General features: G+C 37.8%; 1 protein-coding gene across 1 annotated transcript in view; it reads left to right on the top strand.

Moving 5' to 3' along the window:
- The window catches only part of HTR2C (5-hydroxytryptamine receptor 2C), a 282,379-nt gene extending 256,413 nt beyond the window's left edge, over positions 1-25,966 (top strand). The window contains exon 6 of the mRNA XM_013048464.2: positions 24,921-25,966. Coding sequence (XP_012903918.1) covers positions 24,921-25,747 — 827 coding nt within the window. The 3' untranslated portion in view covers positions 25,748-25,966. The remainder of the gene's footprint in view (positions 1-24,920) is intronic.
- Positions 25,967-26,426: the final 460 nt, after the last annotated feature.

Raw genomic sequence — 26,426 nt, 5'->3', positions numbered from 1 at the left:
GTTCTAATGTTCTTTTGGATCCTATTTCATTGATTTCTGCTCTGGTCTTTATTAGTTCTCTTCTTCTGCTGGGTCTAGGCTTTATTTGCTGTTCTCTCTCTAGCTCCTTTAGGTGTAGGGTAAGTTTGTGTATTTCAGACCTTCCTTGTTTCTTGAGAAAGGCTTGTATTACTACGTAATTCCCCCTTAGGACTGCCTTTGCTGCATCCCAACCATTTTGAACAGTGTTTTCATTTTCACTTGTTTCCATGAATTTTTTTAAATTCTTATTTAATTTCCTGGTTGACCCATTCATTGTACAGTAAGATGCTCTTTAACCTTCATGTATTTGAGTTCTTTCCAACCTTATTCTTGTGATTGAGTTCCAGTTTCAAAGCACTGTGGTTCAAAATATGCAGAGAATGATCCCAATCTTTTGGTACTGGTTGAAACCTCATTTGTGACCCAGGATGTGATCTATTCTGGAGAATGTTCCATGTGCACTAGAGAAAAGTGTGTATTCTGTAGCTTTGAAATAGATTGTTCTGAATATATCTGTGAAGTCCATCTGGTCCAGTGTGTCATTTAAAGCCCTTTTTTCCATGGTGATATTTTACTTAGAACAACTATGAGCAACTATATGCCAACAAATTAGACAATCTAGAAGAAATAGATGAATTCCTAGATATGTGTAAACTACAAAAACTGAACCAGGAAGAAATAGAAAACCTAAACATACCCATAGCTAGTAATGAAATTGAAGCAGTGATCAAAAGTCTCCCAACAATAAGAACCCAGAGCCAGATATCTTCCCAGGGGAATTCTACCAAACATTTAAAAAGAATTAATACCTTTTCTTCTGAAACTGTTCCAAAAAATAGAAATGGAAGGAAAACTTTCAAACGTATTTTATAAAGCCAGCATTACTTTGATCCTAAAACCTGACAAAGACCCCACCAAAAAGGAGAATTAAAAACCAATATCCCTGATGAACATGGGTGCAAAAATTCTCACCAAAATACTAGCCAATAGGACCCAACAGTACATTAAAAGGATTATTCACCACAACCAAGTGAGATTTATTCCTGGGCTGCAAGGGTGGTTCAACATCTGCAAATCAATGTGATACACTATATTAGTAAAAGAAAGGTCAAGAATCATGATACTCTCAATAGATTTCAGGAAAAGCATTTGACAAAGTACAGCATCCTTTCTTGATTAAAACTTCACAGCATAGGGATAGAGGGTACATATCTCAGTGTCATAAAAAGCCATCTATGAAAAATCCACAGCAAATATCATTCTCAATGGGGAAAAACTGAAAGCTTTTCCCCTAAGGTCAGGAACACGGCAGGGATGTCCACTATCACCACTGCTGTTCAACAAAGTGCTAAATGTCCTAGCCTCAGCAATCAGACAACAAAAAGAAATAAAGTGCATCTGAATCAGCAAAGAAGTCAAACTCTCACTCTACAGATAATATGATACATTATGTGGAAAACCCAAAAGACTCTACCCCAAAACTGCTAGAACTCAAACAGGAATTCAGTAAAGTGTCAGGATATAAAATCAATGAATAGAAATCAGTTGCATTTCTATACACCAACAAGACAGAATAAAAAGAAATTAAGGAGTCGATCCCATTTACAACTGCACCAAAAATCATAAGATACCTAGAAATAAATCTAGCCAAAGAGGCAAAGGATCTGTACTCAGAACACTATAGAATACTCATGAAAGAAATTCAGGAAGATACAAAGAAATGGAAAAATGTTCCATGCTTGTGGATTGGAAGAACAAATATTGTGAAAATGTCTATGATACCTAGGACAATCTACACACTCAATGCAACCCTATCAAAATACGATCAGCTTCTTGCACAGAGCTGGAACAAGTAATCCTAAAATTTGTCTAGAACCTTAAAAGACCCTGAATAGCCAAGGGAATATTGAAAAAGAAAACCAGGGGCTCCTGGGTGGCTCAGTGTGTTAAAGCCTCTGCCTTCAGCTCAGGTCATGATCCCAGGGTCCTGGGATCGAGCCCCTCATCGGGCTCTCTGCTCCGCACGGAGCCTGCTTCCTCCTCTCTCTGCCTGCGTCTCTGCCTACTTGTCATCTCTGTCTGTCAACTAAATAAATGAAATCTTTAAAAAAAAAAAAAAAAGAAGAAGAAGAAGAAGGAAAAGAAAAGAAAAAGAAAACCAAAGCTGGTGGAATCACAATTCCAGACTTCAAGCTCTATTAAAAAGCTGTGATCAGGGTGCCTGGGTGGCTCAGTGGGTTAATCCTCTGCCTTCGGCTCAGGTCATGATCTCAGGGTCCTGGGATTGAGCCCCGCATCATCGGGCTCTCTGCTCAGCAGGTAGCCTGCTTCCCCCCCGCCCTCTCTGTCTGCCTCTCTGGCTACTTGTGATCTCTCTCTCTGTGTCAAATGAATAAATAAAATGTTAAAAAAAAAAAAAAAAAGCTGTGATCATCAAGACAGTATGGTACTGGAACAAAAATAGATACATAGATCAATGGAACAGAATAGAGAGCCCAGAAATGGACCCTCAACTCTATGGTCAACTAATCTTTGATAAAGCAGAAAAGAATGTCTAATGGAAAAAAGTTTCTTCAACAAATGGTGTTGGGAAAATTGGACAGCTACATGCAGAAGAATGAAACTGGACCATTTCCTTACACCACACACAAAACTAGACTCAAAATGCATGAAAGACATAAATGTGAGACAGAAGTCTATCAAAATCCTTGAGAACACAGGCTGCAACCTCTTCTTCCTAGAAACATTGCAACAACTGCAGCAACTTCTTCCTAGAAACATTGCAAAGACAAGGGAAGCAAGGGTAAGAATGAACTATTAGGACTTCATCAAGATAAAAAGATTTTGCACAACAAAGGAAACAGTTAACAAAACCAAAAGACAACTGACAGAATGGGAATTTTTAGAAACAAGACAGAGGATCATAGGGAAAAAAGAAACAAGACAAAACCAGAGTGGGTATTGTGGAGGGCATGTATTGCATGGAGCACTGGGTATGGTGCATAAACAATGAATTTTGGAACACTGAAAAATAATTAAATTAAAAAAAAATTTTTTTAAGGGACTCTTAATCTCAGGAAACAAGCAGAGTTGCTGAAATGGAGAGGGATGGGACAGATGGGGTGGCTGGGTAATGGACTGGGGAGGGTATGTGCTATATGGTGAGTGCTGTGAATTGGGTGAGACTGAAGAATTACAGACCTGTACCCTTGAAACAAATAATATGTTATATCTTAATAATAATAGCAATAATAATAATAGTAAAGGTATATATGCATCTACCCTATCATTCCACTGTTTACATTTACCCACATAATATGTATGTCCATGCACACACAAAAAATTATGCACAAATACTCAAAGCTACTTTATACATAATAATCCAATAGTAGAAATAACCCAAATGTCCATTCAACATGTGAAAATATTAGCAAAAGTTCTCACAAAAGTGTTATATTTACAATAAAAACTAGGAATACAACCAAAAATAAGGGTGATTTGGCAGCCATTTTAATGAATAAAAGCAGCCAAATACATAAACCTAGATCCTATACAATTCCATCTATGTGAAGTTTGGAACAGCAAAGCTATTTTATATTGATAGATATCCAAATAGTCATTTTCTGAGCTCAAAGACACTGACTAGAAAGGGACATGAGAAAATGATCTGCAGTGTTGAAAATGTTCTATTATTTTTAAAAAATATTTTATTTGTTTATTTGACACAGAGAGAGAGATCACAAGTAGGCAGAGACTCAGACAGAGAAAGGGAGAAGCAGGCTCCCCGCTGAGCAGAGAGCCCAATGCAAGGCTCCATCCCAGGACCCTGAGATCATGACCCAAGCCGAAGGCAGAGGCTTAACCCACTGAGCCATCCAGGCACCCCAATGTTCTATTATTTTGATTGGGTGGTAATTACACAGGTATATACATTTGTAAAACCTCATACAAATATATAATTGGAACCTATTTTTATAGGCCAGTAAACTATGCTCAATAGGTAAATTTCTTTTAAAAACCAACAGAGCATCAACAGCTTATGAGGCTCTGCAAAGTCATCAAATATGCATGGATCTCAGGAAGGAGAGAGATTGGGAAAATGAAACATTTGAAATTATAAAACGCATACATTCTCTCATTGCATTTTTAAAAAGTTAAGTAATAACTCAAAGAAAACTTATAACAATATGTTGTGGGGTTATACCATATTTAGAAGTAAACTATATGGAAACAATTGCACATATGTCAGTGGGTATAAACAGACTTGTACTATTGTATGATTCTTAACATTATACATGAAGCAGATCATAAACCTGATCATAACTAATCATAGTAGCTCCTGATTTTTTAATGTTTGTAGGTTATGTAGTGATACCTTCTCTTTCATTCTTGATATTGGTAATTTGTGTTTTCTTCTTTCTGCCTGCTTTGTCTTGGTGTGTCTTGTTAGAGATTCATCAACTTTATTAAACTTTGCAAAGAATTAGCTTTTACTTTGCCAGTTTTCTCTTATTTTTGTTTTCTCTTTCATTGATTTTTGTTTTTTGTCTTTATTATTTCATTCCTTCTACATAGGATGTAATTTCTTCTTTGTAAAAAATTCTTATTGTGGAAACTGATTTTAGCCCTTTCCTTTTTTTTTCTAATATAGACACCTATGGCTAAAATAGCCTCGGAACACTGCTTTTGCAATGTCCACAGATTTTATATGCTGTGTTTTCAACATATTTATCCAACTGCTTTACCACATTTCCTTATGATTTTTTGGGGGGGGCCTGTAAACAACTGAGATATTTAATTCTGACATTGTAAAAAAGGTATTATAGAACATTTCAGTCTTTGGAAATTAATAGGATGTAGCTTATACTCGAATAGATCTGAATTTTCATCTGTTGTTTCAATCAATTCAAAACATTTCTTCAGCATTTCTTTTAGTGAAGATCTCCTGTCAATAAATTCTCCTAGATTTATTTTGTCTGAAAATGTCTTAATTTTACCTTCATAAAATTCTGGCTTGACAGGTTTGTTTTGTTTTTACTTTGTTCTATTTAAAGGCAGTTTTATTATCGTTTGCCTTCTATAGTATCTGATGTGAAGTCTTTGGACATTTCTATATTAATCCTCTCTGTGAAAAGTGTTATTTTTCTCTTGCCTTTAGATTTATTATATATATATTGTTTAGAAGTAGTTAGTTTATAATATGCTTAGGATTTGTTTTCTTCAAATTTATTACACTCAAGTCTTGTTGAGTTGCATATATCTATACATTGCATATATCTATATATATCTATAGATTGATACTTTTTGCCAAATTTAGGGAATTTTTACCATTATCTCCTCAAATATCTTCCTGCCCCATTATTTCTCCTCTTCTTCTGAGATTCTTATTACATGTGTGTTAGAGTGCTTTATATTGCTCCATAAGTCAATGAAAGTCTAAAGTTTATAAAATACTTTGTTTTTCCACTTATTTTTTTTCAAGTTTTTATTTAGATTCCAGTTAGTTAACATACTGTAATACCAATTTCAGGAATAGAATTTAGTGATTCCTCATTTAGATACAACATTCAGTGCTCATCTTAGTGCCTTTCTTTTTTTTTTTTTAAATTTTTATTTATTTATTTGACAGAGAGAGATCACAAGTAGGCAGAGAGGCAGGCAGAGAAAGAGGAGGAAGCAGGCTCTGCACTGAGCAGAGAGCCCGACATGGGGCTCGGTCCCAGGACCCTGGGATCATGACCTGAGCAGAAGACAGAGGCTTTAACCCACTGAGCCACCCAGGCCCCATCTTAGTGCCTTTCTTAATCCCCATCACCTATTTAACCCTTCCCACTGCCTGTCTCTCTCAGTTTGTTCTCTGTAAGTAGTTAAGTGTCTATTTCTTGGTTTGTATCTCTTTTTTCCCCCCATGTCTGTTTCTTAAATTTCACATATGAATGAAATTATATGGTATTTGTCTTCCTCTGACTGACTTAGTTCACTAACCATAATACTCATTGGCTCTGTACATATCCTTGCAAATAGCAAGATTCCATTCTTTTGGGGGACTGAATAATATTCCATTGTGTATATATACCACTTCTTTATCCAGTTATCAGTTGATGGACATTTGGGCTCTTTCCATAATTTGGCTATTGTTGATAATGCTGCTATCAACATCAGGGAGAATGTATCCCTTCAAATCAGTGTTTGTATATCCTTTGGGCAATTTCTGGATCATAGGGTAGTTCTACTTTTAACTTTTTGAGAAAACTCCATACTGGTTTTCAGAGTGACTGCACCAGTTTGCATTCCCACCAATAGTGCAAGAGGGTTCCACTTTCTCCACATCCCCTCCAACACCTGTTGTTTTCTGTTTTGTTAATTTTAGCCATTCTGACTGGTGTGAGGTCATATCTCATAGTTTTGATTTGTATTTCCCTGATGGTCAATAATACTGAGCATCTTTTCATATGTAGGCTGGCCATCTGGATGTCTTCTTTGGAAAAATGTCTATTCAAGTCTTCTGCCCATTTGTTAACTGGGTTTTTTTTGGGGGGGGATGTTCAGTTGTATTAGTTCTTTATAGATTTTGGATACTAACCTTTTATCAGATATGTTTTGAGCAATCATCATCTCTCATTCTGTAGGTTGCCTTTTATTTTTGTTCACTGTTTTCTTCACCATACAGAGCTTTTTATTTTGGTGAAATCCCAATAGTTTATTTTTGCTTTTACTTCCCTTGCCTTGGGAGACATATCTAGTAAGAAGTTGCTATGGCCAATGTTAAAGAGATTCCTGCTTCTGTTCTCCTCTGGGATTTTGATGGATTCCTGTGTCACATTGAGGTCTTTCATCCATTTTGAATGTATTTTTGTGTATGGTGTAAGAAAGTGGTCCAGTTTCATTCTTTTGCATGTTGCTGTCCAATTTTCCCAGCACCTTTTGTTGAAAAGACTGTCTTTTTTCCTATTGTGTATTCTTTCCTTCTTTGCCAAAGATTAGTTGACCATAGAGTTGTGGGTCCATTTTCTGGACTTTCTATTCTGTTCCATTGATCTGTGTGTCTGTTCTTGTTCCAGTACCATACTGTCTTGATGATCACAGCTAGCTTTGTAATAGAGCTTGAAGTCTGGAATTGTGATGCTACCAGCTTTGGTTTTCTTTTTCAACATTCCTTTTGGCTTTTCAGAGTCTTTAGTGGTTCCATACAAATTTTAGGATTTTTCTATCTCTGTGAAAAATGTAGGAGCTATTTTGATAGGGGTTGAATTAAATGTGTAGGTTGCTTTGGGTAGTATAGACATGTTAACAATCTTCATTCTTCCAATCCATGAGCATGGAATGTCTTTGATTTCTTTGGATCATCTTCAATTTATTTCATCAATTTTTAATAGTTTTCATAGTACAGATCTTTTACCTCTTTGGTTAGGTTCATCCCTAGGTATCTTGTGGTTTTTGGTGAAATTATAAAGGGGATTGATTCCTTGATTTCTCTTTCTGCTACTTCATTATTTGTGTATACAAATGCAACAAATTTCTGTACATTGATTTTGTATCTTGCAAGTCCCCTGAAGTTGTGTATCAGTTCTAGCAATTTTTTGGTGGAGTATTTCATGTTTTCTACATAGAATATTGTGTCACCTGCAAATCATGAAAGTTTGACTTCTTCCTTGCTGATTTGGATGACTTTTATTTTTGTTGTTGTTGTTGTCTGATTATTATGGCAAAACTTCCAGTACTATGTTAAATAACAGTGGTGAGAGTGGACATCCTTGTCTTGTTCCTGACTGTAGAATAAAAGCTTTCAGTTTTTCCCTGTTGAGGATGATTTTAGCTATGGGTATTTCATATATGGCTTTTATTATGTTAAGGGATGTTCCCTCTATACTCAGTTTGTTGAGGGTTTTTATCATGAACGAATGTTGCACATTGTCAGATGTTTTTCTGCACTTATTGAGAGGATCACATGGCTCTTACCCTTTCTTTTATTAATGTGGTGTATGACATTGATTAATTTGTGAATATTGAATCACCTTAGCAGCCCAGGAATAAATCCCACTTGATCGTGGTGAATGATTCTTTTAATGTACTATTGGATTCAATTTGCTAATATTTTGTTGAGAATCTTTGCATCCATGTTCATTACGGATATTGGCCTGAGTTTCTCTTTTTTAGTGGGGTTTTTGTCTGGTTTTGGAATCAGGGTAATACTGTCTTCATAGAATACATATAGAAGTTGTCCTTCCATTTTTTTTTTAAGATTTTATTTATTTATTTTACAGAGATCACAAGTAGTCAGAGAGGCAGGCGGTGGGGGGGGCGGGGGAAGCAGGCTCCCTGCCAAGCAGAGAGCCCCATGCGGGGCTCAATCCCAGGACCCTGAGATCACGACCTGAGCCAAAGGCAGAGACTTAACCACTGAGCCACCCAGGTGCCCCCCATTTCTATTTTTTAGAATAGTTTGAGGGCACCTGGGTGGCTCAGTCATTAAGCGGCTGTTTTCGGCTCAGGTCATGATCCCAGGGTCCTGGGATCAAGGCCCACATCGGGCTCCCTGCTCGGTGGGAAGCCCGCTTCTCCCTCTCCTGCTCCCCACTGCTGTATTCCCTCTGTGTGTCCTTCTCTGTCAAATAAATAAATAAAATAGTTTTTTTAAAAAAAGAATAGTTTGAGAAGAATAAGTATTAACTTTTCTTAAATGTTTGGTAGAATTCCTTTGGGAAGCTGTCTGGCCTTGGATTTCTGTTTGTTGGGGGATTTTTTTTTTTTTTAGATTTTGTTTATTTATTTATTTGACAGACATTGATCACAAGTAGGCAGAGAGGCAGGCAGAGAGAGAGAGGAAGGGAAGCAGGCTCCCTGCTGAGCAGAGAGCCTCATGCGGGGCTCGATCCCAGGACCCTGGGATCATGACCTGAGCTGAAGGCAGAGGCTTTAACCCACTGAGCCACCCAGGTGCCCTGTTGGGAGATATTTTTATTACTGAAATAATTTTGCTGGTTATCAGTATGTTCAGTTCTTTTATTTCTTCTTTTTCAATTTTGGTAGTTTATGTGTTTCTAAGAATTCATGCATTTCTTCTAGATTGTCTAATTTGTTGGCATATAGTTCTTCATAATATTGTCTTATAATTGTATTTCCATGGTGTTGATTGTAATCTCTTCTCTCTTATTTGTGATTTTATTTATTTGGATCCTTTCTCTTTCATTTTGATAAACCTGGCTAGGGGCTTATCAATTTTATTAATATTCTCAAAGAACTAGCTCCTGGTTTCCTTGATCTGTTCTACTGTTTTTATTTTCTATATCATTTATTTTTGTTCTAATCTCTATTATGTCCCCTCTTCTGCTAGGTTAGGCTTCATTTGTTGTTCTTTTAGTAGCTCCTTTAGGTGTAAAGTTAGGTTGTTTATTTGGTTTTTCTTACTTCTAGAGGTAGGTCTGTACTGTTATATACTTCCCTCTTTTTTTTTTTTTTTTTACAGATTTTATTTATTTATTTGACACAGAGAGAGAGAACACAAGTAGGCAGAGAGGCAGGCAGACAGAGAGGTGGAAGCAGGCTCTCTGCTGAGCAGAGTCTGATATGGGGCTTGATCCCAGGACCCTGGGAACATGACCTGAGCTGAAGGCAGAGGCTTAACCCATTGAGCCACCCAGGCACCCCTATATACTTCCCTCATATGACAGCTTTTGCTGCATCCCAAAGGTTTTGGACTGTCATGTTTTCATTTTCATTTGTTTCCATGTACATTTTTATTATTATTATTTCTTTGATTTCCTAGTTGAGCCATTCATTCTTTAGTAGCATATTGCTTAACCTCCATGTATTTGTGGTCTTTCCAATTTTTTTTTCTTGTGATTGACTTCAAGTTTCATAGCGTTCAGAAAAGATGCATGCTGTGATATGAATCTATTTGTATTTGTTGAGGGCTGATTTGTGACCCAGTGTGGGATCTGTTCTGGAGAATGTTCCATGTGCACTTGAGAAGAATGTATACTCTAGGGCTTTAGGATGAAATGTTCTGGATATATCTGTTAAGTCTATCTGGTCTGGGGTGCCTGGGTGGCTCAGTGGGTTAAGTCTCTGCCTTCAGCTCAGGGTCCTGGGATCGAGCCCCACATCAGACTTTCTGACTCTCGGACCCTCGGCTCAGCAGGGAGTCTGCTTTTCCCTCTCTGCCTGCCTCTCTGCCTAGTTGTGACCTCTCTCTTTACCAAATAAATAAATAAAATCTTTTTATTTTTTAAAGTTTATCTGGTCTAGTGTGTCACTCAAAGCCATTTTTCCTTGTTAATTTTCTGTTTGGATGATGTGTCCACTTTTGTAAATGGGGTGTTAAAGTCCCCTACTTTTATTGTATTATTATCAATGAGTTTCTTTATGTTGAACTGATTTATATATTTGGGTGTTCCCAAGTTGGGGGCATAAATATTTAAAATTGTTAGATCTTCTTGTGGGATAGACCCCTTAATTATGATATAATGTCCTTCTTCACCTCTTGTTACAGTCTTTGTTTTAAACATCTATTTTGTCTGATGTAAGTATTGCTACTCTTTCTTTTGACTTCCATTGGCATGATTAATGTTTCTCCAGACCCTCACTTTCGATCTGTAGATGTCCTTAGGTCTAAAATGAGTCTTTTGGAAGCAGTATATCAATGGTTCTTTCTTTAAATTTAATCCATTCTGACCCTGCATGTCTTTTGATTGGAGCACTTAGTGCATTTACATTCAGAGTGATTATTGATAGATGTGTATTTAGTGCCATTTTATTGTTTATTTTGTGGTTGTTTCTGGAGATTTTCTCTGTTCTTTTCTAGTATTTGTCACTTTTGTTCCTTCTTTCCTTCTCAAAGAGTCCTCTTTAATATTTTTTGCAGGGGTGCCTGGGTGGCTCAGTCAGTTGAGCATCCAACTCTTGGTTTCAGCTTAGGTCATGATCTCAGGGTCATGAGATCTTGGGATCAAGCCCTGTGTCAGGCTTTGTGCTTAACAGGGTATCTGCTGGAGATTTTCTCTATCTATCTATCTATCTCTCTCTCTGCTTTTCCCTTCCCCCTGCTCTCTTGTGCTCTCTCTCAAATAAATAAATAAATCTTTTTAAAAAATCTTTCTTGCAGGCCTGGTTTAGTGATCACAAACTCCTTTAGTTTTTGTCTGGGAAACTCTTTAGCTCACTTATTCTGAATTATAGCTTTGCTGGATAGAGTATTCTTGGCTATAGATTTTTCCCATTCAGCACATTGAATATATCATGCCACTCCCTTCAGGCTTGTCAAGATTTATGGAGCTTCTTTCAAAAACTTCTTACAAATTTTTGTGGAGATCTGCAGCTAGCCTTATGGGTCTTCTCTTGTAAGTTAAGGACTTCCTTTGTCTTGCTGCTTTTAAGTTTTTTCTCTATCACTATGTCTTGCAAATTCAACTGCAATATGTCTTGGTGTTGGCTTGCTTTTGTTGATTTTGCTAGGAGTTCAACATGCCTCCTGGACTTGGATGTCTATTTCCTTCTCCAGATTAGGAAAGTTTTCAGCTATTATTTCCTCAAATAAACCTTATACTCCCTTTCCTCTCTCTTCCTGTTGGACTTCTATGATACAAATGTTACATTTGATGGAGTCACTGAGTTCCCTAAGTCTATTCTCATGATCCATAATTCTTCTTTCTCTCTTTTGTTCAGCTTAATTATTTTCCATTATTCTATTTCTATACCACTTATTCATTCCTCTGATTCTTCCACCTTGTGGTCATTACATTCTGGCAGTTTCAAATCTCGGTTATTTTTAATTCTGTATTTTTAATTCTTACTCTTTTTTAACTCCTTGTCTCTGTGTTAAGAGTCTCCCTGATGTCTTACATGTTTCTCTTAAGCCCACCCAGTATCCTTATGATTGTTGCTGTAAATTCTCAAGCAAGCATATTACTTATATCTGTTTCAATTAGCTCTCTGGCAGTGAACTTTTCTTGTTCTTTCTTTTGGGATGAATTCTTCTCTTGGTATTTTGGCTAAGTCTCTATCTTCTTTTGTGTGTTAGAAAAGCCTGATTTGTTTCCTGCTCCTGAAAGTAACGGATTTGTGAAGAAAAGGTCATATGGTGTCCAGGTACTGGGGCTTCAGAGAGTGTCTCTGGTATGTGCTTCATGTACTCTGCTGCCATGTTTGGGAAGCTCTTTCCCTCAGGTCAGTTGTCTTCAGAGTCTGTCCTTGCTTACAGTGGTCAGTACTGGACCTAGGCCAGAGCGTGGCAGGTTTCAAGTAGGCATGCTCTGGTCTGCTTGTTACATGAGACCTGATGCTACTTCCTGTAGAAATAAAGCCTTGCATTACTGTATGATCAGAAAACAAGGTGGGCATGGGAGTTTATGCTGGTCTTCTGGGAAAGAGGCCTGCTGTGCTGGTCTGTAGGCATTCTTGTCTGAGAGAAACAGTACCAACAGAACACAGCGGGGGACAGACCTTGGTGTAAGCAGATTAAGCATCCAGTGTTGGCACTGTGCTGTTTACTGAAGCTGGTTTATACTAAGGGGCAAAGAAGGAAAATGGCACCAGGCTGCTCCTTTGTCTCTAGAGAGGGCTGTCATGCTTGCTGTTCTCAGGAAAGTGCTCCCAGAAAAGCAAGCAATATCCCGTCATGCCTCCTAAGCATTTTAAGATGGTGGTTTTCAAGCAGTCTGTCTCCAAGTTCCTTGCCTGCCTGGAGCAGTGCAGTGCCCCTTGGGCTCTATCCCAGCCAAGTCTGCTGACTTTTAAAACTCCAAAGTTTAGGGATATGCTGTGGTGGGGACCTGCACTGGTTGCCTGGGGGAGGGTCCTGTTGCGCTGAGATAAATGCAGGTTTGACCAAGAAGGGTGGTCATGCCAGGGTGCGTGGGCATGGGAATTGGAGCAAGCTAGCTAAACAGCCAGTGTCTGGGTTAGCTCCCCTTAGCAGGTGTCTCTGCACCTATGCTGGGAAGCAGGTGAGGGAAACAGTGCCCACTGACTCCTTTATTCCCAGAGAGGCAGCTCTGTGAATGCCAGCTCTCACAGATAAGCTCCAAAAAGAGCCAACGGTCTCTCTCCATGTTCCACTGGTGATCCTCAGATCGTGCCATCTGCCCCAGTGTTGCTCACCTACCTTCTTTCCAGAAGTAGGGCAGCACCCACCAGGCTCTATCTTGGCAAAGCGTGCTGACCTCTAAAATTCCACTCCTTGAGCCCTGCTGGTTGCAAAAACTCTGGAAAATTAGCCCATCTCTTTTTCCCAGCCAGTGGCTTTGGAGAATTGTTCTCCTTATGGCGATCCCTGTTTGTTCCCTCTCTCCTCCTCCTCTCTCACCTTTCTCCATGACCACCACTCCCTCCCTTCCACAGCACGTGTGATCTGTATCTCCTCCAAACCATGTCTCTGCACTTCTTACGTTCCTCCATGTGGCCTCTTCTCTCCCTCTAGTTGTGCAGTTTGTTCTGTCAGTCCTCACATCAACTTCTTGAGTATTCGGAATGATCTGATAGTCATCTAGCTGTGTCCGAGGGATGAGGCAAGCCTAGGGTCCTCCGACTATGCCCCCATCTTCCTTCACTCCCTCAGCCTCTTCCAATTAATTTTTACGAGTGTCTTTAGGTTTGTAATTCCCTTCTTCTGTCATCGCCAATCATCTGTAAAACTTGTCCAGTTTAGTTTTCATTCATATATTTTACCTCATAGTTCCAAAGCTTCCATTCCATTCTTTCTTATAATTTACATTTCTCTGTCAAGAGCCAGTATCTTTTCATTCATTGGGACCATATTTGGCTTTAAGTCCTTCAACATCTTTATTTTGTAATAGTTGCTGCAAATTCTTTTCTGATAATTCCAATGGTAGGTGGTACAGGAAGTCTGTTTTCATTGATTGCTTTTTTATGATTATTATCATAATTTCCTATTTCTTCATATCCAACTTTTATTTTATAATGGGCACTGTAGATATTACAAAAAGTTCAGGAGGTGTTGTTTTCTTTTAAAGAGTATTAAATTTCAGGCTGGCATGCTATGAATTTCCTTCTGTTTTTCTTGACTCTATTCAGGTTTGGTTTTAAGTTTTACTAAGGTGCATCTTTTAGGGACATGATCCTTACCACTAAGTATATACTTTCTTTTGTTTCAGCTGAATCCTCAAGATGTTAATGGTGGAAAATGTGGTCTCTTCATTCTGGTAGGGCCAGATTCTAACTTTTAGAACTGTTTAACCTCTAGTATATTTGTCCTATTCTTGTCCTCATCACTGCCACTCACTTCTAGGCTTTATGGAATCTCACTACATAACCAGCTCTCAACCATGTACCTGGAGTTTCTGCTCACAAATACTTCTTGGTCTCTCCTTCTGCAGAGTTCTCTCTTCTCTTACACCTTGCTCAGGAAATTCCAGGTGTTTGGGGAGTCCTGAATGCTGACCTCTTTTTCCTTAGTTCAGCAGGACAGACAATCCCTGCTTGGGCTTTCTTCCCTGTGCCACAGTCAAGAAATTGTCTCCAGACAGAGAGGGAAAGGGTGAATATAGCACTATCTCATTTGTTTCCCTTATCTTAAAAAGCATAGTCCTACACAAATCATTTCCAAATGCTTGAAATATATATATACTTTATATATATATATTTTTTATCATAGATATATTTGTGTGTGTGTGTGTGTGTGTGTTTCTGTTTAGTTTTATAGCTGTCTTTGGCAGGATGGCAACTCTGGTACCAAGAACTCTATCATGGCTGGAAACATGAGTCCAATTTTTTAAAATCTTTTGTTTAAATTGTGCTTCAGTTTAAATGATATGCATTGACCTACTTGAAGTTCATTGATCATTGTTTCTACTATTAATCCCATCCAATGTGTTTTCTTAATTTTAAATAATGAATTCTTTTAGTTGCAGGATTTCCTCTTTTCTTTAGTTTCCACATCTATCCTGAAATTTTCACGTCTACCAATACATTTCTATATTTTCTGGTAAATTATTAAGACATGTATCCCAGTTAAAACCTTTGTTAATTTCAATATCTGGATCATGTGTGGGTCTGTTTCTATGTACTTATTTTCCTCTTTATTATGGGTCACTTTTTTTGTTTCTTTGTATATCTAGTAATTTTATAAATATACTCTTATAGAAGCATTGTTTTTTTGTTTCTTATGGTGGGTTCTGGGATTTAAAAGCTCTTGTTTCCAGTTCTTATGACTCCCTTAGTCCTAAGAAACTGGTTGGTTTGTTTGTTTCCCAAGGTATGCTCCGAGTATAAATGAATGGCCAAGGTATTTACTAAGCTTTTCTAATGGTGTGATGCAAACTCCCAATTTTGTTTACTCTGCCATAGACAACTGTTGAAATCTCTATTAAATACTTTCATCCTTTCAAATATTGCTTGTTCCATGAGTTCCTTACAAATCTCACACATAAAGAATTCAGGTGTAAAGAAAGAAGTGGAGGGAACTTTCTACAGATATTTTAAAACCTCTCCTCCCGGTGATTTGTCCTGTCACTGACTGCCCTCTTCAAATCCTAGCTGTTCTCTCAGATCTTAATGCTATTCTCTTACTCTGCAACTCAGTTACACATGTAACTTCTCTTTTTATATATTGAAAAAAGACTTATTTATTTATTAGAGAGAGAGAGAGAGAGCACATGAGTGGGAGGGGCAAAGGGAGAGAGAATGTTAAGCAGACTCTGTGCCCAGCACGGAGCCCAACACAGGGCCCAATTTCATGACCCCCCCCAGATCACGACCCTGAGATCACAACCACTTCAGCCAAAACCAAGAGTCAGGTACTAAACTGACTGTTGAGCAGCCCCTCAATGAACAGCCCGTAGATAGCAACTTTCTCCTCTGAAGTGTAACCTGAAGTGTAACCTCCTTGCTGGAGAAGCCCTCAGGGGAGGAGACATATAAATTTGGAATTCAAGCAACATGATTCTCTCATTCAATGGCTGAGTCTTCTATATTTTCTACATGTTTTTTTGCTCACCCCTATGTACCTTCAAATGTTGAGTTTTTAAAATTTTGTTCACAATTTATGGTTGTTATTAGCAAGAGTATAGGCCTTCTATAAGCTACTCCACCATTATTAGAAAATGATAGTCTTTTTTTTTTTTAACAGTTTTAATAGTTGTTAATAGCAAGGGGCGCCTGGGTGGCTCAGTGGGTTAAAGCCTCTGCCTTTGGCTCAGGTCATGATCCCAGGGTCCTGGGATTGAGCATCAGGCTCTCTGCTCCATGGGGAGCCTGCTTCCTCCTCTCTCTCTGCCTGCCTCTCTGCCTACTTGTGATCTGTCAAATAAATAAATAAAATCTTTAAAAAAAATAGTTGTTAATAGCAAGATGTTAAGTCTAATTTTATACCAGCTACTGCATCATGACTGTAGCTGGAAATTTCTAAAGTCTGATGTTGAAAAAAATTAACATCTTTATTTTAACTAACCCATAACTGAAATTTGGGATTAACTCCAATTACAAATGTAGGCAATGAACCATAATAGTAATTTGCAGTGTCTGTATTATTATCACCAAGAAGAATCAAAGACAATTAAAAATCACATTCAGTTCTGGCATATATCTTGACCTATGATAAGGTCTGACTATTTTGGTGACTATTTCAAAATTTGAGTAGCTATTAGATCCACCGCTAGAACTTGATATTTGATGTGTTAATTTAAAAACACATATATTACTGTTCTTAAAGTTTGTCTTTAATGTTTGATAGAAAAATATCAGAATAATTTTGGGTGGGGGGATTTTTTCCTTTTTTTTTTTTTTTTGGCAATTCTCTGTGCTTTTTGCTTTTTTCTTTCTTTTTTTTTTTTTTTTTGCAATTCCCTGTGTTGTTTAATCCATTCAAAAACATTATACTGACAGGAGGTCTATACTTACAAAAAGGTTTAGAAGCCTTGCCCTACATTCTTTTCTGATCCTTCTTCTTTCCACAAAAGTTCTCCTCAAAAGATCATGACCTTGTAATTTCTCCTTATAAGAAAGATCCTTTCCCCAGCTCACACCTAGCTCCTGAGTTCCAAACACCTATATTCACGCAGAATTTCATATTGGTCCTCAACAAGCACTTCTAACATAACACAATCCAGAGTCCATTACCTTTCCTGCCACAATCTTGCTCCTTCTTCTATGTTCCTATGCTTCACAGCAACCCCATCCACCCAAGGACACAAATAAGAAACCTGTGATTACTTATTGACTCTTCCTTCTCTCTCACATGCCATATCCAATCACTCACTATGTCTTATAAATGAAACTTCCTAAATATCTCAAAAGTTGGTTTATTTCCCTTAATCCTTTCTACTTTTCACTTTATTTAGACTCTTCTTTCCCTTGCATAATAATATCTTTCTTATCTGTTACAAAAGAACTGAGGCCACCTTCTACCAAGTCTTGACTTTCTGCCTGGGGACCCAGATGTCCATTTATTCTCAGGTTCTCAGAGCCTGTTTCATTGCCCATTCATTCTCTCTCTCTCTCTCTCTCTCTCTCTCTTTCTCTCTTTTTCCTGAACCTCCAAACTCTCTTCTGAATATTTTCCCAGTAGTATATAAGAGTGTTCAACTGTCTGATTTTATTTTTAAGAAAAGCTTACTATCTACATTCACCTATCTGCATTCACTCTCTTTTCTCATTGCTTCACAGAATTAACAAATACCCACTTCAATCATTTTGTGCAGTTCTGCTCTTTTGCCATCTACCAGTTAGTTCTCATTTCTATTTATCCCTCTTTTACCTTTTCATGGAGGCCTTGATAATTTCTACCACCCATTCATACTACCATCTCTTCTAATAGAAAATAACAGCCATTCTTAATTCCTAGTGTAATTCTTTCAATTGTTTCTGACTTTGCCTCCTCAGGGACCTTATTCCATCATCCGTTACCTTTCTTTTTTGCATTTTTAAGTTCTCCCATTCTACTAGCTTTCAGCCATAACGTGGAAGCACATTATTGATCTTCATTAATGTTGAATATAATCTTAAATATAATCTTAGTTTTCTCAAACATTATTAGTTTGTGAATAATGCAGGAAGGAGAAATGATTTTCCATCTACTTTCTGAGGTCTTAACTTAGACCTCCAATAATAGAAGACAGATTAACAAGTGAAAAACAGACATTTAATAATATGTAAATACTTCCTGTACACAGGGATATACCCCCCCCCAAAAAAAAAAAAAGCTGAGTAACTTCTTCAGGTCGTGCAAGCCACCACCTTAAATATCATCTTCAGCTAACAACAAACAAAGATGTTGGTTGGGAGGAGACCAGTTAAAGGAGATTACTAGGAAAAGCACAATAAACAAGGGTAAGATTTGTTATGCAGATTTAACTGGGTGTCTTCTCCATTAATAAACTTGTCTCCTCTCTTGAGTTAGTCATTCTCTTCCTTGTACAGATAGGAAAATGCTGTCTGTACTGGGAAATAGATTTCCTTTATGAATGCAAATTTCCTTTACAAAAGGGTAACTCCTACATTGTTTTCAGAGCTTTCCCTGTGTTTGCAATTTCTCAACAAAACCAACTCAAAATAATCTTTATGCCAAAGAGGCATATTTTGGGGTGGCCTATTCTACTACTTCTCAGTAGTAATGTGGTCATATTTCAGCACTACCTCCAATTTCACTTTTTCATGCCCTCAGCTGTACTGTCGTTAAATACTAAGACCTTCTCCACTCACCTCTTCACAGATTCTCTTCCAAGTGTATCTTACAAATCCTGAACATTCATCTTGTTAGCTCATGGACTGTCTTCCCTTGCTCTCCTTGCTTATAGTCTTCCTCTTTTAGTTCAACTTTCTTCAGTTATTTAAGTTCTTCCTCTTACCCCTACTATCCCTTCTTCACACATGCCTATGTCACTACTCTTCTTAAACCTACAAACTCTTTGAAGTTCAAAGTTGACTCTGAACCTGACTCTGAATTTCTTAACATTCTCACTGCCCAAACATCATACTGATATATTTGCCAAAGAATGCGCAGTGCTTCTCTCCACAACTCTGCCACAGTTTATCACCTGAGAAGGAAGGCAACACAGTTCGCATTGTTTCATGTTCTACGTTCTTCTCTGAACATAGTTCCTTCATCCTCTGCTATCGACACCCATATGCAAGAGATTCACTTACTGCTCCATGAGGCTAGGAACCATGTATGTGTTTGACACTGTGTGGTCCTCCTAGGTGTCTTCGAAAAAAATTTTTCCATGAAAACTTCCATACCATAAAAATACCTTAAAAGTTACCCTTTTGTAAAGGAAATTTGCATTCATAAAGGAAATCCATTTCCCAGTACAGAAAGCATAAACTACCATAAAAATAGGTACCTTTGAGATTGCCCTTCAGTTTTAGTAAGGTGTTGTATTACTCAAGATAGCCCGGCAGTTTAGAAGAACGCTTGCATTTTTATGTTGGCCAATTTGTTCCAGGAAATTTATTCTATAATCTCTCCCTCCCCTTTGTATCACCATTTATTATTCATTTCCTGGCAATCTGTTTCCTGTCTTCACTACTCCACTCTAATTGTTCTCTCTATAATCACCAGTGAACTTCTCATTTTCAAAGACAGAGGAAATTTTTTTTAATCTAGGGATTTTTTTTAATCTAGAAATTTAATCTAGGAAATTTTTTAATCTAGACCTCTCTGTGGCATTTGACACTATTGAGGATGCCTTCAGAATGTTCCATCCTGTTAACTGTTTTGACATAATTCTTCATTCACACTGAATTACTACCATGCCACTGATATCCATTTCGCAAATTTTGATGCAAAAAAAAAAAATTGCTGCTCATAATTTTTTTACTGGAAGAGATCAAAAGAAGTTTTCCAGAACAGGTTCTCACATGTACTGGCAATAACAACTATGTAGGGACTGGGGGCTGGCCAACAGTGATTGTAAGAGACTTCCATTCATAAGACACACCATGTTTTCAAAGATGTTGAAATCTGAAAGAAATGCGCATCTAAGGATTCTTGGCATATGACATTATCATCAGAGAGTTTGAAGAGAATTGATCTGTGTTGCCTGAATTCGAGGCTTTAAGAAACAATGTGAACATCTTTATATATTTTCTGGATTTAATTGCCTGACCTGAAGTAAATAACCTTACCAGGCTATTTCATGGCTTTTATAAGGCTGGAATGAGATAATGCATGTAAAGTATGTGATGCAGATAAAGTAGCAGAGTCAGGGAGTACTCAACGAACAATAGGAAGAGGAGTAGCAGCAGTAGCAGTACTGGTCATAGTCATAATAGTAGTCGTAGTCATAGTAGTCGTAGTTGTAGTAGTACTACTAGTAACTCATGATATTTTCAATAAAGACTTAAACGATAACTGTTCATGATTATTTCTAAAGTGCTAAGACATAAGTTTATTGAACGTATTTTTATTTCTGAGTTTAAGTAATCTTAATAAATAATAATCACTTTTCGGGGTTATTTGAGAACTAAATGAGATAATGCATGCAAAATGACTGCTTATTGGTTGAAGTGGTACTTGATATTTTCAGCAGAACATGAATTATAATTTATTTTTGTTGCTTCTAAAATTCTAAGAAAGACTGATAAAGATTCAATGAAGTTAATTTCAGAAACTTTAAGTGATTCTAGTTAATAATTCCTTCTTTCAATATTTTGTCTGGATTGAGTAAGATAATTTATGAAACTACATAATAATCATAAAATACTTGACTCAGTGCATGACAAATTAAGAAGCACCCAGTAAAATGTAGTTATCATTACTTCAATTATGATGTATACCTGGTATTTTCTATGGTAGTTCATTTTTGCACTTTCTCCTCGGGCAACTCAAAGGTTTTAAAAATATCAAAGAATGTTCCAAATATACCTATCAAAATTACTTAATTTTTCTGAAGTTTACTTCACCAAATATCATGTGAATTTCAGAATTTTTATAAGAATGAATAAGGTAGTGCATGTAGTATGCTGCTATTATTGATGTTGCTTTATATTTACCTGACATTATAATATTACCGGAATTTCTTCTACTGGTTGACAAATTTAAAATATTGGTAAAGACTTTACTCATTTGCTGAACTTAATGCTCTAATGTTGAAATAACTTCGTCTATTAATGTAGAAGAGCAGTTCTCAAATGCAATGGTATCAGGACTCCTTCATAATTTTCAAAATGACTGAAGACCCCAAAAAGCTTCTGTGTACGTGGATTATACCTATCGATATTTGCTGTATTTGAAATTAAAACTGAGAAATGTTTTAACTATTTATGAATCATTTCATTTTAAATAAAATGAACCCACTTAATGTTAAGAGAACATTTTTATGAAAACAATATTTTACAATTTTGAAAATCTCTTTAATGTTTAGTTTTATGGAAACGCAGTTGAATTCTCAAATCTGTATCTGCATTCAACTTGTGATTTGTTGTTTCAGTTAAAGTTTATGAGGAAAATGCAGTTTTAAAGACAAATAGTTGGAAAAAGGAAATCTAGCAAACCCTCTAAAAGAGCCTCAGCAGCCCCCCAGGGTCCTTGAACTACACTTTGAGAACCGCTGACATATACCTTTAATTTTCTAAAGTACTAAATAAGATAATCCATGCAATATATATCGTTATTAATGCTGCTTCATTTGTTGCTATTATTTATAATTTCCAGATAGTGTCAAAAAATCTTGAGTTTCTTCTTGTTTTGTTGACTGCATTCATGGTTTCTTTAAAAAAAAAAAAAAAAAAAGAAAGAAAGAAGGAAAAGAAAAAGAAAATTAATAATGGCATAAATTTGGTAAAGGGGTTAAGCTACTAGACTAAAATCTGTATTACATAGTCTTTAACCAAATTGAGATAGTACAGTTTACATCTATAATGTCGGTGATACACATGGCTCAGTGCCTGGAACATAAGACAGACTCAGCAAAAGGCAACTTTGGAATCATTCTTTACTCAATGTACATAAAACTATACAAATAGGTGCCATGGATAAAATTGAACTCACATATCTAATAACACCTTCAGCTCATCCAGAGTCAGTCTTCTGTGTTATCCTTTGACACAGGCCTACTTTCAGGCCCCAGAGTCCCTTAGGAAAATGGGTAAAGATTTTAACAGCAACAAGCCAATCCCACTGCAGAGCTGGGCTCTTCTCTTCTGGTCGGTGTGTAAGGCCTTCAGAAACTTCAGGTCGCTCTAGAACATTGTGCAGTATTTCCTGTAGGGAACGGAATCTCCACTCTAGCACTTGTTTCCTGAGTGTAGGCTTGCCTGTACTTATCAGGACTCCTCCAAAAAAGAATGCAATATCCCCAGACCAAGTCTTTAGTTCCCACATGGCTAGGGGTTAGGAGAAGGGGAGAGTTTGGAAGGGAATGTTCCTATACCCAAATGTTCCCACACCCCTCTCTGGTCTTGCCATAGGATCCTGAGGAAAGTATGAGTTTTTCTACCAGCTCTTTGGCAAAAAATGGCCTTCTTTCCTCCAATTGTATCGAAGTGGTGAGTGTTTCTATACAGAACTCCAAGTCCCTTGCTCTAAAAGTAATCACTTCCAAGGTCAGCAGTGGAGAGTAAGTCCTGGAGAACTTTATGATCTGAGATCTAGCAGTGATTTCATTGCCTGCTTCAGAAAGGACCTCTAGGTCTTCTTTTTCTCTTTTAAAATATTTTCCTTTTTCTCTTTTCTTCTTCTTTTTCTCTTTTAAAATATTATTAAACTTTTGTTAGGGAGGCTTTCAAAGATGACAAATGTAGGTACAATTACATAATAAAAACCCATTATGTATCATCCAACTCTAAGCTTTACCAATTTATGTACTGCCTTGTTTCATTCCTACTTCTATTTCTCCTTCCCATATTATTTTGAAATAAACTCCAGACACCATAATACTTCATAAATATTTCATCATGTATATATAAAATATGTATCACGTATACATATATATCATGTATATATAAAATATAACATATATTTTTCTACATAACCATAAAATCAACAGCTTTCTTAAAAATTAATTAATGGTAATTATTTAATATCAGCAAAAAGCCAGTCATTATTCAGAATTTCCAGCTGTGTCATGAAAATTGTTCAAAGTTGGTTGGCATCGAGATTATAAGAGCCACATATTGTAATTGCTTAATAGGTATTTTAAGTCTCTCTTAACTTGGAGGTACTCATTCTAATTTTTTTTTCTCTTGTAAATTATGTTTTGAAGAAGCCCTTCCCTCCTTTCTTAATTCCCTACTCGCTTCCTTAATTCTGGAAAACTTCCTGCAGCCTAACCCTTCACTAAAACATTTCATTGAAGATAAGTCAATACTGACTTCCTTCAGGCAAGCCTGATACACACTCTTTCTAAAGACTCCCTTATATTTATGACTTTTGGGATGAAGGTTCTAATGTTAGAACAAGCTGGCAGCCTTCTTAACTGACTTTTTAAAACTTAAGAAATGTAGGGACAGCTGGGTGGCTCAGTCGGTTAAATGTCTGCCTTTGGCTCAGGTCATGATCCCAGGGTCCTGGATTTGAGCCCTGCTTAGTGGGGAGCCTGCTTCTCCCTCTCTTTCGGTTGCTCGCCCGGCTTGTTCTCACTCTCGCTCTCGCTCTCTGTCAAATCAAATCTTCAAATTAAAAAAAAAAGGATTTTCACTTTCAGATTTGTCACAGTTCTCCATGGTGTTCCCTAAAGCCAGCAGCAATCTCTGAGCTCTGAGTGTGCACTTCTGTCTCTGCTCACAGCTCACAGTGAATACCCACCAACCCAGGATTCCTAATAACAATCTCTGATAGATTCCTAAAAGTACAATCAGACTTTGTCCAGGCTCCACCTTCCTGGGGACACAAGGGAGAATAAATTAACTTTACATTTGAATTTTACTTGCAAGTTATCCTATGGATGTGGGATCTCTTCAAGATCTACCAGGCGATTTCTGAAAATTTCCACGTTTCTCCCTTAGAGTGAGGCACCAGACCCCCTTCTGCTCCCACCTCCTCATTGCTATTTTCCGCCAGTGAGCTTATTTATTAATGGAGGTGCATGCCTCCAAGAACGACCTCTTGGTATTCTTAAAAATCAAAACAAAGCAAGACAGAAATGCTTGAAATTCCACACACAAATGGGGATACTGCATCTCTCCCAGCTCTTTATTTTGCTCTGTCTCCTGCCCTTAAAATGGGTTGCTTATGCCCAGTGACTCAGGAAGGACTCTTGCTAAAAAGAGAGTTCTGTCAGTTTCTGCCTAGAAATTATTATTTCTGGACAGTGCTCAGATCTAGTCCCTGCAGCAGGGCTGAGGGCCCCGCTGTCCTCTCCATCTCTAGTAACCAGAACTCTGGCTCCGAAGGACTCACACATAAAATTTCCTCCTCTTAAACTCTTTCCTCAAAAAAGGAAGGCGTCGAAAGGGACTCTGTCGGCTAAAAACTCATCTCAAACTCAGCCCAGCCGACCCTTATAAGGCATGGTTCCTCATCTAGGTGGTGCACACATCATTTTTACTGCATGTAGAAGACGATAGGCAAAAAAAAAAAACAAAACAAAACAAAAAAAAAAACAGTGAATTTATTAATGCCGTTGAGTCTCGCTGTAATGTATTCATTCATTCAACAATTATTTATTGAGCGCCTCGTGTGAGCCAGGACAGTTCTAGGAACGGGAAATGAAACAAAGCACACACAATCCACTCTTACACACGAGCAATGATGGGAATCCCTCACCTTCTACAGAACTTGGGGGAGAAGGCATTCCTAGCCTAAAAGAAATGGTCATCCTCTGAGGTCACACCTCAACTCTTTCCTGTGACTATCAGCTTATGCCATGAATAGCTTTCAACAAATGCCAGTTCTGAATTTTCTTCGGTACAATACAGGTGAATGTATGCCACTGCACAAACCTGTTCAGTCCTTCAGCTGTGCTGTAACTGTATCCTACCTTCTGTTGTCCTTGTCGTCCCTTTAGGTGTGTCAGTTCCTATCCCAGTGATCGGACTGAGAGATGAAGAGAAAGTGTTCGTCAACAACACCACCTGCGTGCTGAACGACCCGAATTTCGTTCTCATTGGGTCCTTCGTCGCGTTCTTCATCCCGTTGACGATCATGGTGATTACGTACTGCCTGACGATCTACGTTCTTCGCCGGCAAGCTCTGATGTTACTGCACGGCCACATCGAGGAACCGCCTGGAATAAACTGGAACTTTCTGAAGTGGTGCAAGAGGAACGCTGCGGAGGAAGAGAATCCGGCCAACCCTCATCAGGACGGGAACCCACGCCGAAGGAAGAAGAAAGAGCGACGCCCCAGGGGCACCATGCAAGCCATCAACAATGAACGGAAAGCGTCCAAAGTGCTCGGCATTGTTTTCTTTGTGTTTCTGGTTATGTGGTGCCCGTTTTTCATTACCAATATTCTGTCGGTTCTGTGCGGGAAGGCCTGTAACCAAAAGCTCATGGAAAAGCTTCTGAATGTGTTTGTTTGGATTGGCTACGTCTGTTCAGGAATTAACCCTCTGGTGTACACGCTTTTCAACAAAATTTACCGAAGGGCTTTCTCTAACTATCTGCGCTGCAATTATAAGGCAGAAAAGAAACCTCCGGTGAGACAGATGCCCAGGGTGGCCGCTACTGCTTTGTCAGGGAGAGAGCTTAACGTTAACATTTACCGGCATACCAACGAACCTGTGCTTAAGAAAGCTGATGACAGTGAGCCCGGTATAGAGATGCAAGTGGAGAATTTGGAGCTCCCAGTTAATCCCTCCAGCGTGGTTAGTGAAAGGATCAGCAGTGTATAATGAGCAGGGTACAAGCAGCACAGTCTTTCCCTATGGCAAAGCTACAAATGTAGGGAAAGGTCTTAGAATTCTTCTGTCGGTCATAACTAATGTAAATATCGTCTGATAAAAAGTGTTTTGTATATAGCTTTGCAACCCTGTACTTTACAATCATGCACACGACAGTGAGATTTAGGGGTCTATATTTACTGTTTATAATAGATGGAGAATAACTTATTTTGATTATTTAATGCATAAAATGTTGATGTTTCTATTATCCCTCCCTTCCTATTTCCTTCCCTCCTTCTCCCTCTTTCTTTCGTTCTCTCTCTCTTTCCCTCTCTCTTTTTCTTTTGGGCATAAGAAAATGTTGATGTTGATCTCAGGTGGCATTTGCAGGAGACCAGAATGACGCACGTGACAGTGGTTATTTCAACCACACCAAAATTAACGAACTCAGTGGACTCTTTTTCCGGGTTGACAGTAAATATACACTTTAAATTCTTGCTCTGCTCATCTACACACATAAACACAGTAAGATAGGTTCTGCCTTGTGATACCTTATCACATGCATTGGCGAGTCAAAGGTAGAACTTAGCCTCGTTGTCACATATAGGGGCAAAATTTGACATTGTCCGGATGTCGTGTTGGTATTTTACTGCAATGTCCGTCCCCATAGTGGTATTTTAACATAGCAGCT

Source organism: Mustela putorius, unplaced genomic scaffold, assembly GCF_011764305.1.
Source record: "Mustela putorius furo isolate JIRA1106 unplaced genomic scaffold, ASM1176430v1.1 tig00003901_pilon_pilon_pilon, whole genome shotgun sequence".
Lineage (NCBI taxonomy): Eukaryota > Metazoa > Chordata > Mammalia > Carnivora > Mustelidae > Mustela > Mustela putorius.
This window is presented reverse-complemented; position numbering and strand designations above follow the sequence as displayed.